Source organism: Poecilia formosa, unplaced genomic scaffold (genome assembly GCF_000485575.1).
Source record: "Poecilia formosa unplaced genomic scaffold, Poecilia_formosa-5.1.2 Scaffold123, whole genome shotgun sequence".
NCBI lineage: Eukaryota > Metazoa > Chordata > Actinopteri > Cyprinodontiformes > Poeciliidae > Poecilia > Poecilia formosa.
Genome location: NW_006800062.1, coordinates 59,200 through 74,390, shown reverse-complemented (window position 1 = coordinate 74,390; position 15,191 = coordinate 59,200). Strand labels below are relative to the sequence as shown.

At 36.3% G+C, this 15,191-nt stretch overlaps 2 protein-coding genes across 5 annotated transcripts in view; one reads left to right on the top strand and one right to left on the bottom strand.

The window, feature by feature from the left end:
• The window catches only part of fancm (FA complementation group M), a 47,402-nt gene extending 46,053 nt beyond the window's left edge, over positions 1-1,349 (top strand). For all 3 annotated transcript variants that reach the window (XM_007561079.2, XM_007561078.2, XM_007561077.2), the window contains exon 24: positions 276-1,349. In XM_007561079.2, the coding sequence (XP_007561141.1) occupies positions 276-405 (130 nt within the window). In that variant the 3' untranslated portion in view covers positions 406-1,349. The remainder of the gene's footprint in view (positions 1-275) is intronic.
• On the bottom strand, positions 1,228-12,480 carry slc25a29l (solute carrier family 25 member 29-like). 2 transcript variants are annotated; one of them, XM_007561072.2, is made up of 4 exons: positions 11,889-12,480; positions 7,333-7,376; positions 4,478-4,561; positions 1,228-3,474 (listed from the first exon to the last, which is right to left on the bottom strand). In XM_007561072.2, exons 1-4 carry the CDS (start codon positions 11,920-11,922, stop codon positions 2,719-2,721), a joined length of 918 nt encoding a protein of 305 aa, XP_007561134.1. In that variant the 5' UTR covers positions 11,923-12,480; the 3' UTR covers positions 1,228-2,718. The 2 variants fall into 2 exon arrangements, with proteins under 2 accessions (XP_007561134.1, XP_007561135.1); XM_007561073.2 differs by lacking the exons at positions 7,333-7,376; positions 11,889-12,480 and adding an exon at positions 5,455-6,044.
• Positions 12,481-15,191: the final 2,711 nt, after the last annotated feature.

Below are 15,191 nucleotides of genomic sequence, written 5' to 3'. Positions count from 1 at the left end.
ATCCATTCATTTTTGGTGTAGGTGTTCACCTCTTTCTCTTATTCACTCCTACATCCATCCATCGGTTCAGTTATTCCTCCGTTCATTTGTCCCCTTATTCATCCATCTTCTCATCCTTCTATCCATGCAACAGTTTATCCCTCATCCATCCATCCATTTATTTATCAATCTGTGAATAGACCAATTTATTTATTTTATAATTGAGTCAGTAGAGAATCTGGAAAACTCATAAATGCGTCATAATTCTGTATTTTCTCCTCGGTTTTTTCTTCCAGCTCCGTTGAGTCGATCCAGAAAGGCGGCTGCATGAGCCGATCCAGAGCCGAGGAGATCTACCGCTTCCTGCGTCGCTCCTGTGACTGCACCCTTTTCACCAAAACACCCAAAGCTGGAAAAATCGGCTAGAGCCCCAAAGGAGACGCGACGTCAATCTATTCAGCCGCTTTGGCAAAAATATCAAGGCTCAGAAGTGCAACAATTCAATAAATATTCAGAAAATAAAAACCTGCATAGGATATTTAAAACAAACGGGAATACATCCATTAACATTTAAATGCATCATGAATTTGTTACATTTCATTTACATTTAATAGTCACCTGATTATTATGGAATTATTGCACTTTTGTTCTGATTTGCTGATTCCAGTTACTGTGTAACTTTGTTGAAATTCCTCAGTGAGAGAAACACCTCATCTTTTGCACAAGTAAACCAGGGGTGTCCAAACTTTTTGCCCCAGGATCCAAAGCTGTTTAATTTTATCTACTGGCAGGCCTCAACATTCATTAAAGATCCAGAACTTAAAATAGGACTTCGGATTGTTGCCTCATTAAAAGAAAAACATTTTTTTTAAAATGATCATTCTTGTGTTGTGGTTACAACCAAACAAAATAATTTCAAGGGCCACAAATGGCCCCCGGACCTTACTTTGGACACCCCAGAGTTAAAAAGGAACAAACCTCAACATTAAAGTGGATAAAATGTTTGTTTTTATTCTCATCTGTTCGTTTTTTGACCAATTTAACACCAAGGTCCTGATCAAGAACTCTAAAGCACTTTTGTCAAATAATGCATTAAAGTACAATAAATATATTTTTTAATGTTTTCTGATTTGCATTTTTATACTTGTAATATTGCTTTTCGCCGCTAGGGGGTCAGCATCTACTGACGTCAAACTGCTTTAATTTTCCACAATTAACACTTGTGCAAACTGTCTTAGAAAACAAATCTTTATTTTTTTTTAAAGATCTACATTTGAATGGCTACTTTGGTGCAAAGTATCGTACAGAATCAAGCACAGGATACAAAGCAGCATTCGACAGCTAAAGCAGTCCTTCCAACTTAGAAAAAAGGCAAACAAAATTACAAAAAAGTCATTCTATAGCCTCGACAACAATCAGCAGCACTTTCACATTAATGTACATTATGTCCAACAACACGCACCATCTACATACAGGGATATTACTCATGATTATTGGGAAATTTAACCCACATTTAAGCTCTTAAGTCTCAACATTCATCCAGTTTAATCCATGCTATTCAGTAAAATATGCAGTCATGTAAAAAGAGCAGCTATTGATGCAAATGGGTGAATGTAGCTGGTCTGCTGCTGCCCCCTTGTGGACAAAGTGACTTCTGCTAACAGTTTTCATTTCTTCCAACCCAACTCTAAACACAGCATTCAGTGTTTTAAGTAGTTACTGCAAAAAAAAGAACAAACATTTCGCCTTAGCTTCAACCATTCATGTGGTTATATAAGGTGCTTCTTTAAAACGCAGACTTATGTTTGATTTTATCTGAGAAAATATCCAAAAATGTATTTATGCAACACTACAAGGAGGTTAAAGTCACACAAAGCCAGCCGACCTGTTAAAAATACTTTGGGAACGTTTTTGTAAACTATTCTCCGTTATTGCAAGATGCCAGATAATCATGATAGTTTTGATAAGTTAATATCATAAAAAATGACCAGAATAACTGCACCAATTTACATGCATGCAGTCACTATCTGACCTAGATAGTATCGGAACCAACATCGGTATCGGACAATATTTGTCAGATATGAACAATATATATTCATTTTTCACCCCAAATGTGTCGTAAAAGTGGTGAAATATAGATAATATCTCTAAATACTAACATCAAATATGGTTATTGGCTCATATTTTCATATTGATGAATCCTTACTAAACAGCATTATAGTTTTTAAACTTGTTTGTAACAATTACAGTAACGATACAGTAGGGGTGCACCGATTTATTTTGGGTGATCGGCCGATACTTGCATGTAAAGCCGATCTTATTTCAACCGCACGGTTGCAGTTAACAATAGTCACCTCAATGTTACAAACTGCTACATTTACCAACATTTCAAACAAAAAAAACAAACAGTATCGTCCAAAATCGAAATCGGCTTTTTTTTAAAGATACAGAGCATTGACAGAAACTAACTCCAAATCGCTAAACATGAAATTAGCAGAAAGTAATGCTAACCGTTAGCATGACTGCAGAACCAATGTATGTTTCTTACTTAAAGACCTGAGTTTGGCCTGAAAGCTGCAATCGGTGCACCCTTACGATACTGTTCCCAATATAACTATTGTAGAAAAGCATGGGTGAGAAAAGAAGCCATATATACACACAAATTCAGCTTTTAGTTTAAAAAAAAAGTTTTTAAATACCACAGACGGATGGAGAGGTGCGCATCAGCTAATCTGCACCTTACATGCTGGTTGGTTGCGGCTGCAGCTGCACGGCAGGCGGCTCAGTGTTCTGCATGCCGCATTCCTCCTCCCGTCGCATGTACATTAAAAACAGAGTCACAGTGGCGAAGGTGGTGGCGTTGACCGGGAAGGCGCGCAGCAGCGTGGACGTGAGGCCGCGTGTGAACACCCGGTACCCCTCCTTCTGTAAGCTCTGCCTGACGCAGTCCGCGATGCTGCCGTATTTGTTGACGCCGCCGACGCCGTCGGCCTGCAGCCGCGACTTGATGACGTCCACCGGGTATGTGGAGAGCCAGGAGGCGATGCCCGACATCCCGCCGGCGAACAGCAGCTTCGGGATCATGTACGGGTCCTCCGGCTCGCAGCCCAGCGAACGCGTCAGCACGTCGTACGCCAGGAAGTACACACCGAAGCCGGGCGTCTCGCGCAGCAGCGTGGTCACCATGCCGCGGTTGATGCCCCGGAACCCTTCCTTCCTGTAGATTCTCACCAGGCAGTCCAGGGAGTTCTTGTACATCTTCTTCTTGGACTTCTTCTCGCCGGTTCCCTGCATCTGCATGCGCGTCTTCGCCAGCTCCATCGGGCAGCAGATGACGCATTGGATGGTTCCGGCAGCGGCGCCCGCCAGGAACTGGTTGAGGGGCGTGTCGCGGCCGAGCTTCCGCATGGCGTTGCCTTGGACGCCGAAGACGATGGCGTTGATGAACGTCAGCCCCATCATTGGAGAACCGATGCCTTTATACAGTCCGAGCATCTGTACACAGGACAAACAAAGAGGTTTTCTTTCGCCTGGGTTTATAAAAGAAACATAAAACGAGACGCAGACGTGCAACAGATGAAGACATCTTAACAGTTTGCCTTATTTCCTGATAAATTTGTGTGTTTAGCAGTTTGGAGTTAGTTTATGACAATGTTTTTTTGTGCTTAGCGTTAGCTTCCACTACTTTTTGAGTTTGAGAGTTCATTAGATTTTACTAATTTTTGTTCTACTACATTGGTGGTAGCCAATAGTAGCATTAGCTACCACCAATGTAGTAGCTAACTACTGAGTTTGCTAATAATTGGTGGTAGCTAGTTTCCTACTGGCAATAACTACTGCCGATTTTTGTGCAAACATTTATTCTCCATTACAACCATGGCAGCCATTTTGACGTATGTCCACCAGAAAAAAAAACATACAAAGAAAATATAAATGGTTTCCATGGTTCAGTATATGCAGACTATAATTTGACAAACACGTTCATCTAATTGGATATTTTAGTGCAAACATCCAGAAAAATCAGAAAAAAATCTCAGTAAATATTTTTATTGTCCAATCATGCCTTATTTGACACCAAAATATCCATCTATGGTAAATATTAGCAAATACAGCTCAAAAATAAATTTTTAATTGCAACCATCTTAAATTTTTCAAACAAGCAGGCTCCTGGGAACATCTATGCCAATTTAGGTTCTTTAAAGATTTTTAAATATCCTGCTGCATTAACTTACAATCATGACTCCAACTAAATGCAACCAAGTTTCTAAGTTTTGAATCAACTAAACGTGAAATGATAATCATAATTCCACCATGTGTGAAAGCGATGAGACCAAGCATACGCCATGAATAGCACAAAAGTCCAAAGCCTTATTTAGCTCCCTGATCCCAGCTGGAAGACACTCTTCTCTCTAAGGTGGGGCTGATGCATGTAATCGCAGATGGAGCTGAAACTTGACACTTAAAACCCAAGTAGGATAACAGAGAAGGCGACACTTACCGATTCTTGGCGCACGATCGACTGAAAGCAGTGAAATGTCCCGCGGTAAAGAGGTTTGTCCACATTTTGAACCTGAAGCCGCACCTGGGGACGACAGCGCTAACGTTAGCGGAGCATTTGAAAGGCACAAAATAAAGAGCACAGTGACTATATATCACTGCAAAAATCACAAAATCTTACCAAGTAATTTTGGTCGTTTTTATAGTGCAAATATCTTAGTACACTTGAAATAAGAAATTGTAACTTTTTAGTAAATAGTTCTTTAAAATTGTAGAAAAAGTACTTGTCTCATTGGCAGATTATTTTATTTTTTCTCAGTGTTTTAAGTGAAATAATTTGCCAATTTAACCAGTACTTTTTCTGTCAATATTAAAGGAATTATTTACTTACAACCAGCTTCAGTATCTTACTGAAAACTTACTTATAACTTAGTTTTCATGTTTTAAGTGTACTAAGGTACCACTTTTCCATAAGGCTCCCCTTATAGATGTTATTAATTAATCTCTAAACACTTTCTAAATCATTAATAACCGTTTATTATGCATTAATTGTGAGAAGGCGATAAAACCTACTAGTTTCTTGTCTCACCTATTTATTTTTTTACACTAAATGCTTCAGACTATTTTGTAAGCACAATAAGCATTTGTAAGCTTAATTTTTTAGTATACATTAACAGTTATTAATGATTTAGAAAGTGTTAAAGAGCTTTAGTATTCTAAAGTTGCACTAAAAACTAGAACAAAAATACTTGGTAAGGTTGCGTTTTTTCAGTGTACGAAGCAGGGAAATAAGTAGACAATCATTCGTTTGAAGGGTTAAAATGCTTATGGGGTGCAACATTACCGAGTAAAACGTTGAGTAAAAATAAAATAAAAATAAATAGGAGAAAAAAATAAAAATGCCTTCTTGGCTTTTATATTTCTATAGCTCAAGACAGGACATTGGGTGAGATAAAGAAAGACCTGGACCATACTTACTAGGTCACATTTCCGTGGAGAGGTTGTTTATTTCTCTCTCTCATCTACAACACAGTGACACTGTAGCTGTTAAAGACAGCCGCCCCGAGCCCCAAGCAGACACCGGCTCAGGGAGAAATGACATCAAACAGCAAGGTGTAAAAAGAACTACAACCAACATCCATTCAGCCTCTACAACAAGCTGCAACGCTAACATTCCCCTTCATGTGAAGAAGCTTCCTCACCATGCCAGCAGCGGACGCTTTTCCAGCACGGAGATATTCATTTACTTTATGACGGCTACGTTCACACTGCAGCCGGAAGTGACCAGAATCCGATTTTTTATGACGGTCTGAACAATAGAAACTGGATTTTTTGATTGGATATGTGGCTCTAAATCCGTTATCTGATAAGGTCGCATTCATCCGACCGGAACGTCATTGATTCTCGACGAACGTCACTATTATGCGTCCTGATACGCGCAAACATAAAGAAAAAACAACTATGGCGGACAAAAATGAGGACTATGTTGTTAATATCCTCCTGACTACCAGTAGTTCATTTTTGTCCTCTGTAGAGGACATTTCTAAACTTGAATATCTCCCACACCCTGCATTCTACTGAATTAATTCCTTTTGGTATCTGGAGAGGACATTTAGGGCTTTTCAATGATACCACATGTCAAGGGGTGGGACTTTTGTACGTACCTTTTTCTAGTTCATAAAAATGGCATTCATCAGTAATACATTTTATGGGAAGAGACAAAGTAAGTGCATAAAACCTTTTATTACCTTACAAAGACTGTGGGATTTTTAAAAAATGCTAATTGGACAATATTTTTTTTCCTGGTAGTCAGGAGGTTAAGATGACTCCAGTCGGACAACTTTAAAATCGTAAAATATTAGCATTCATGTTTACTTCCGCAAACACTTCTTTGTATCATTGCGCATGCTCGCTATTTGGGTCGTTACTGCGCCGTGGCGCCCTCTACTGCGCATGCGGAACATTTCAGGTCTTTCGCAGTTTCATTCAAGCCTCATTTGGACTGATATCAACTGGAAAACTGCCTGGATGATCCCCCATAAATATTTCATTGTAAACAATGTGAAGGAAATGTGATTTAAAATTCTTTACAAAATTTACCCTGCGGTCAAATTTAAAGATACTGTGACGCATCTTTTGGCACAGACCTTTGTAAGGAGATTTATTAATAACCATATTTTGAGGTGTTTTTACTTAAGTTAGGGAAATGTTTTATTCTGTTTTTCTAAATTCTCCAAAAAGGATCCTAAATGTTTTTTTTATAATGAACTTTTTACATTTATAAATGTAAATTTACCAATAAAGCACCATGTTTTCCTCATGTAAATAAAGATATGGAACTATAGGTTAAAACAATAACAGTCTACTAATGAAAAGGCCCTCAGGAAAAATCCTATGTAAATCTTCTGTATACTTGTCATTTATTTAAATACAAAAAGTCACATTTGGAAAAAAAAAATTACAAAAAAATGAAATAAAATCAGATTTGGGTTACTTCAGGCTGCAGTGTGAACATATCCTATGAGTTACTGGATTCATGCAAAATGCTGCTAATATTCACACACATTCTCTGAGGTAAACACACCGGAAATTAAATTTTTTTTAGGGTTTTGTAGTTTAAGAAAATGAATAACTGGGTTGGATTAGGAAGTATTGTCCCGTCAGAGGATTTTCTGGCCCCAATTTAGTGAAATATGCTCTAAAAATAAAACATACATGGGAAAAATGATTACAAACTTCATCCTTATGTCGAAAATGTTTATGTTCTGTTATTCAAAAAATGTAAATTCACTAAATTATGTTTATTGCCTAACAAGAGTGAAAGAAAATCAAAGGAAAGTATTAGGAAACACCCACCTTTACAGTATCAAATGGATGGCCGACCAAAACACCAGCAGCACCTGCAAAATAATAAAACTTAATATATACAAGAGTGTATCTGTACACCGATTGCAGTTTTCTGACTTCCTGATTATTATTTTTTTTCAGAAGAATCACTAAATATAGCAACAAGTAAATCCAAGCAGAAAGCAAATAAATTTTGACTATAACTCTGCTTAGTTTCTGTTTAATATCTGTGTTTTAATCTTTATTTTATGGTTGTTGTAAATTGCGAAGCACTTTAGTCAACTGCAGTTGTTTTAAATGTGCGACAAATAAATTTGAAATCGGCCAACGGTGAATCGACACCGGCCCCGTTTAGTCCGATTTAATCGAACTGTAGTTTGTTTTTCTAAACAGTCTGGTTTATTTGGGAAGGTGTGAATCTGCAATTAAACCACTAACTCCAAAAGCAGAAAGTGGACCACAGAGCAAGGCATTCTGGGTAAATACAACCAGAAAGCATGCTAGCTTAGTGCTAGCAGGAGAAATGGCTTGTAGTTTTTTACAAAAAAAAATAAATAAATAAAAAAAATCCTACAAACATTTTTATTTACATTTGTACGGAGAAAGTTTAATTCTGTCTTTATTTGGATGTTTTCACATCGGGTTTTTTTTTTTCAGTGGTTCTTGGTACAGCGCCCCCACAGGTGAGGGGGGAACAGGTTTTTCAAATTGTTTGACACAAACGCAGCAGCTGAAAAAATTTAATAAATGTTGCAATTTTGTTGCCCAATCGAACAGAATCTACCAAACTATCAAATCATATCAGAAAAATCCAATACAGCAATTTGGAAATATTTCTGGTCTTGAAAACACGGACAATAACAGCGTGAAAGCTAAGTGAAGAAAGTTACAATAAGAAAATCCCAAAGGAAAACGTTTGACCATTAGTTTGTGACTTTAATCTTAAATTATATTTGAGTTGTTTAGCATGAAAATGATCCAAAACAAACCAGCATGCACCTTAAATTCACTCTGGGATTACTATAAATCCATACTTTCAATTAAATGTTGCTAGAAAACCATCCAATGTGGCTGATTAAAACAAAGAATAGAGACTCAAAATCCATCCAGAGTAAAATAAATATTTCAGACAGTTACTGAAAGATTCTGGTAGTTAAATTTAAAGAGAAAATTACTTTTTCCACATTGAACAGGTTGGTTTTGATAGTTTTTCCCCCCTAATTTAAATAATTCTTAAGTATCTTTTCATGTGATGTTAATATTTATCTCATGTTCTGACACTAAAAAGTAAAAAGCAAATTATTTTTCTTAGGAGTGGAGATAATTGTTCAAATGACACCAAACTGACATTTTTAAGCAAATCCGTTTACATTTTGACATTTAATCAAGTTTTATCACACATTTCTGCAGCTATAAATGTATTTTTTTTTATACATTTGTGGAATCCATTTGTTTTTTGCTCCCTTTGCAATCCTGCCAGGTGTTGTGGTGTTGAGTTATCAGTCGGTCGCTGCTCCGTAAGCAGTGACGTCAGTCATAAAGCGGCCTGTCCTTGACTCATGTCAATGATCCCAAAACTCAATTTTACAGCAATTATCTCCATTTATGAGCCAAAGCACACTTTGAAATCCAAACATGCGTAAAAATGAACCTTTTGTGATTGATTCTGGGATGGTTTTAACTCGCTGACTTATGTGGGACTTTTGTGAGAAACATTCCCCAGAAATGTTTCTCAGAAAACCCTAAGTGGGTTATTTATAGTGAGTTAGTACAAGCAGAAAAAACAGACGCTGCACTGCAAAAACAAAATCTTACCAAGTATTTTTGGTCTTGTTTCTATTACAAATATATTATTTCACTTTAAATAAGACAAAACTAACTTACAAGTATTTTTTCAGCAAGAAATGTCAGCTTTTCAAGTCAATAATTCATTAATATTGTTTTTAAAAAAATACAAATTATTTTACTTGTAATAAAACATTTTTCCCACATAATAGATTAAATAATGTGCCAATGGAACTAGCACTTTTATCATCAATAATAAGAATTATTAACCTAAAACAAGCTAGAAAAGCTTGAACATTTAAAATAAGACAAAACTAAGATAAAACTAGACAAAAATACTTTAAGATTGTTTAGTACCAAGTTGTTTTTTTTTTACTTAAAAGGGGATTTTTTTTTTGTTCGGAACCAATAACTATCAGGGTTTTGAACTTTCACTTTTCTAGATTGAGAAGTATTTCTACTTTCCACCATTGTAACATTGTGATGTTTTAAAACTAAAATTTAAATGTGAAAGCTACAACTCATACGTTTATTTAGTAACAAATGATGTGGATTAGCAATTCTTGTCAACATTTCATGGCTTAATCCAGAACAAGTTACTCTGGAATATCGTCTCTGCTGCCAGGACATTTAGCTGCTAGCATAGCATACAGGAATCGTTTTCATTCAGAGGCTTCTGCAGATTCTCTGGAATACTGACTGCTACTGGAGCTCCTTCCTGTCCACAGCATCACCACCCAAAACGACTCAACATTTTAATTGTCTTTGGAGGAATTAAAGTATTTTAAATTTAAATTGGCACATTACCTAAAAAAACAAAAATCAATTTTAATCTGCTTGTTTTTTTGTGAAATTATATTATCAGTATAGTTTTAAGAAAGAAAAAAACTAGGCAGCTAAGCCCACCCATTTTTGTTTAAATACAAAGTAAAGGAATTTAAAATGTTTTATTTGTTCACACTGTCTTTTCCTCGTCACATAATTTGACCTCTAAACAGTTTAAATACAAAAACTGGCTTTTCAATTAAAAAAAATGTCTGAATCGAATCTCTAGACTCTGAAATATTTGCATTTCTATTATTAACTTGATTTTGTTTAAGGTGCCACCTGCACCTCGTATCTCCCTCCAAACTCTTTTCAGATGTTAGCAGCACGGCCTTGAGGGAAGAACCAAACAGCTGACAAGTTTCCCAAACCTTTGTGTTGCTGCTTTTCTGTGGAAACCAGTTTACCAAGAATGACCGAATCAGGACTCCCAGATTGCAACAGTTAACATTTAGGAAAAAACGTCTACTTTATTTTGTTCTTATCGGTTTCATGAATCCTGAAATGTTGAGCTGTTTCTCAGCTTCTCATTCAACAGTGTTGACATCTGAATCCACTCTGATCATCTATAATTCAACATCCACGAATGAATTATCCAAAGTTACTTGAGGCAATAGCAAAGACACTTTCTTTGGGATCTAAACGAAATCCAGTTTCAGGACTGCAACTATAGTTATAAAGTGCTATTCTAAGATGCTCTAGAGACCAAAAAAAATGTAACTTTTTCTAAAAAGAAAAAACTAAAAAAAATACAGCTCGTCTACTTCAATGCTGCAAGCAGTCTTGATAAAAAGAAGCAACTATACCATCTTAATACTTCAGTTTGGTGGAGCAAATTTAACCCAGCACATGTTGGCAACCATTTTCTCCATACGGTACCCCTGTAATGTTGAAACTTGATGCAGGAAAAAACAAAAATATTGTATGTTTTACTGTGCATTTGAGTTTTTTGTCAGTTACTTAAACACCAAAAATAGTGTAATGAACTAAGGTTGTCCAACTTTAAAGTTAAAAGACAACTTTTACATAAGTTTCCATAAAAACCCAAGACTTTAATCTTTTGAATCATAGGAAATAATCTGGAAGCTAAAACATAATAAAAGTCTCCACTTCTTACTCTGTTTCAAACAAAAAGGAGTGGTAAGCTAATCATTTTGTTCTTGTTTGTCCATACTTGTTTCAAATTAATTTATTGAACAAAAGTTCCCAAACTTTAAAGCTGAAATGCTAACTTTTCACTAAAATACAAGATTTCAATCTTTTGGATCATAAGAAATAATCTGGAAGCCAAATCATAATAAATGTTAACTTCTTCCTATTTATTTTCAAACAAAGTAATGGTAAGCTAACTATTTTAGCTGTTCTCACTTATCCTACTGGTTACTTGTTTTCTTCGTTTTGTTTTTTTAACTGTTTGAAATGAATAAATTAAACGTTTCCAGTCAATTTTCTTTCTTTTTTATCCAATATTAGATAAATATGTGGATAAACTGGTTGCATACTTAAGAAACCAATCCCTTTACCCCAATGTGTAATGATGATGACTAATGGTCAGTCAACCCAGGACAGAAATGAGTTTATTAAACTCTGTGTCACCTGTAGAAAGATCAGAGTGCTGGCATTTCCTAATGCAGCTGATGGGATATTGGGAAACAGGCTGAGAATCACCACTCCCCATCTGAGCTGCAGATACCAAAAATTGCATCCGGGTTACTACCAGCCCCCCAAAATAAATAAATTAACAAATAAATGCTAATTCACAGCTTCCACTTTATCATCATCACTCCCTGTTACTATAAAAGATGATGTCGACCCGGAAGAGGTTTGAAACTCGCAGCTTTTCCTTATATTTTCCAGCTGGATGAGCTTCCTGCGATGGAAAATCACCGGCAAGGCTTAAGCTAATGCTAACCAGCTATGCTAACTCACCGATAGGAAAAAACACACAACCTCACCTCCCACACATCCAGCGGCGAAGTCTAGGGCCATTCCTTTAGAAAATTAACAAGTTGGAAGCCTTCAAGTGGATTTAAGCTGTAATTCAGAATGAATTATAGAAAATAATTGTATTTGGATCTGAACGAAACAGCAGATTTACCCCCCGGCTCGGTGGTCAGCCCGGCTGGAGAAGGTAAACAGTTACTACGGCTAATGAAACCGGCTCTCACTCCGAGTAAATCGTCTTAATTTGTCCCCCTTACTAGAGCTGCTCTTCCTGCCAGACCTTTCTATTTCTGTACGGCAGCAGAAGGCGGAGGTGTGCCCTTTTTAAGGCGGCCCAATCGGCTTACTTGTAAGCAGACAACTCCCCTAGCGAGCCCTAACCGCCCCCCGGATCCATTGGCTGCAGCGGCTTAAATGTGGGTTAAAATTGTCGCGGCTGATCCCACAGCGTCAAAATCAACAGTGTTATCGCCGTGGTCCGCAGCAGCTTGCGTGAGTTTGCGAAGCAGGATGGTCTGCTGCAAACTGCGTGACCTCTGAGCAACGTGAGCCGCAGGATTCTGAGGCAACACAACATCAAAATTACCCAGAGCCACTTGAGCAAAAAGGATACACAGTAAAATCATCCACAAGATTATTGGAATATTCTTGAAAAGTTTAACTATCTTTGGAGGCAGTATTTTATAACACAAGCAAGTATGTTCTAAAAAAATGCTGTATAGATCAAATCTGGCTTAAAACAAGCTGACTTTGCCTTAAAATTGGGCCTCTGTCTCTATCTGAAGCTCCGCCTTCAGGAAGCCATCACAACATGGCTCCTCTATTAACCCTTTAGTAACGTTTTACTAGCAGTTCACTGAGAAGTAGCTCCTATAATCAGCAGATGTTTGCTAATTGTTGAGGGCTAGTCTGAAGGAGCTGCTCTGCCAGGTGAAACTTGGAAACTGGATTTCTGAGGAGGAGCTATGCCTCGAAGGCGGGGCTAGGTCCACCCTGGCGTTTTGAACAGCGGAATGGTTGCCATGGAAATTAAAGGATTTCTCAAACATGCATGAAAGAATCAAAGCAAAACTCCAGGCATGATTTTGATGAGTAAATAACATCACATATACTCACTGAGTATATGTGGTTGATTGACAGCAGTAAGACCCTCCTCATGGCTCTGATTGGTTGTTTTTGGTTGGGAACAGTGCATTTCTTCAGATAGAGGAGTTAAATTTTTTCATAGATTATCTGTCTCGATATGGTGATAGTTTTGACAAATTTGTTAAAAAACAAATATTTTTAAAAAATAAAAGTTACATAGTGCAGCTTTAATGAGCCGCTGATTGGATCAATTTGTGAACATTAAAATTTTTGAGTGAAATTCACAAAAAAGTTGAGTTATCTGTATTAATAATAAGTAAAATCAATATTTCCTCAACTGTTGCAAAGTACAACCACATTTTTTTATGGAAAAATGGTTATGTGTTTTCATAAAATGTGACATTTTAACATATAAATATCAAATATCAATGTAGTTTTTTACATTTTGCATTTTAGCCCTTTTTGCAATATAAAAAGCACCACAAACAACAAAAGATTTCTCAGTGAAGAACAGAACGACTTGCTGCTAACAGTGCAGAACAGTGAGATCTGCTAAGTTACTGATTAGTTGGCAGGACTTTTTAAACAAGCATTACTATTTTTAAATGTTATTAATTAACTTATCTGTTTATTTTTATGTCTTCTGTTTAAGGACAAACACTTCTGTTTGGTGTTTTGGTTCCTCCAAGAAGCCAGCGGTGAAATCTAGCTTTTGTTCAGTGATTCATGGAAAGTCCTTTATTTTCTCAGTTTATCAGCGCGGTAGAGTTTTGATTCCCAAACTGGAGAGGATGAGAGTGTTTATTCTGTTTTTACTGGGATACATGAAGACTTCATGTCTCGAAAGTGGGTTGGGTTTTTTCTAGAACACTTAATTGTGAAAAAAAAAGTCAGATATTTGTCTTCATCACATTTTTTGTTTACTTATAATCAATGATAGTTTTTTTTTATTCAATTGGTGACATTAGTTGTGTTTTTATTACAAATGTGCACAAAACTTTGTAAAATTTCCGCTAATATAAAAAAAGACCCACACATTCGCAGCATTTCCGTTAAATAAGAAACACAATTAAACCAACACCTGAATAAGTTTAGCTTTTTTTAACAGAACATGCCATGTTCCTCCTGTCGTCTTCTTCGCTGTTTCCGTTTGTAGTAAAATCCAGTTGTTTGTCACATGACTCGTGTGGCACGAAAAAATGCAGTTTTTAATAATAATACTCAAATTTATATAGCGCTTTTTAGGACTCTCAAATTGTATGTCAAAATAAATAAATAAGGATACCTGTAGTGAAATAAATAACAATAATAATAATATTATGCCATTGCTGCCAGGTAAAAGTGTTTGTTTGTTTGAAGTACATTAAAACCCTGCATTCTGGTACAACACCAAACTTTGTTGCTTCCTAAAAAACAAAAGGCATAAAATAATAAAAAAATGTTCTTCTGTGCTCATAATTTTTAAATTTTTAAACTAGTCCAACATGTCATCATACAGTGTGAAAAAGAACCGTCCCATTCAGATTTCTTCTGTTCTTATTGTTTTGTCACACAAATATAGCCTAAATAAAGCAAAACACAGTTGTCTAACAATGATATTATGTATTTATTTTCACATTTAGATGTGACAAAAAAAGCAACAACAGAAGGAATCTATGTGATAGATTACAGTTTTTACAGCGCTGAGATGCACAGTAATATACGACACAGCTGAAAATGGGATTTCATAAGTGCTAATTTAATTTAAGCTTCATGAGTTCCTGTTTCTTCAACAAAATATAGGTTTAAAACTGCGCTAATAAGGAATATAAATTATTTTTGAATTACATAGCAACATCAGAGAACATCTTAAGAATGTAATGTCACAAATAAGCAGTCGCTGGCTGTTACCTAGCAACCCCAGCAAAGCCCGACCGTTACCTAGCAACCCCAGCGAGAGATAACTTTCTGACCAGGTTTGTACATTATGTGGAATGATATTGTTTGGATTATAAAAATTGTGTATGCATGTTAATTTCACTCATTTTACTGGATCTGCTTGTTAAAACACAAATCTTTGTTTTATTTAATCATTTATTTTTTCTTCTTTTTACATTCATCAGTTTTGGATCTGGACATCATCAGGTCTTTATTTTGTGTAGGCAATGCACTGACATACAGTGTTTGAAGTTTATACACTCATGAGCATAAATGCAGTTAATTTGGGCTTTTTAATCCATTTGAATAAT

Coding starts and splice junctions, on each gene's coding strand:
- slc25a29l (XM_007561072.2), bottom strand. CDS start 11,922: ATGGCCCTAGACTTCGCCGCTGGATGTGTGGGAG. Junction 7,377..11,888: donor CGCCGCTGGATGTGTGGGAG/GTGAGGTTGTGT, acceptor ATTATTTTGCAG/GTGCTGCTGGTGTTTTGGTC. Junction 3,475..4,477: donor CGATCGTGCGCCAAGAATCG/GTAAGTGTCGCC, acceptor TCCTGTGTACAG/ATGCTCGGACTGTATAAAGG.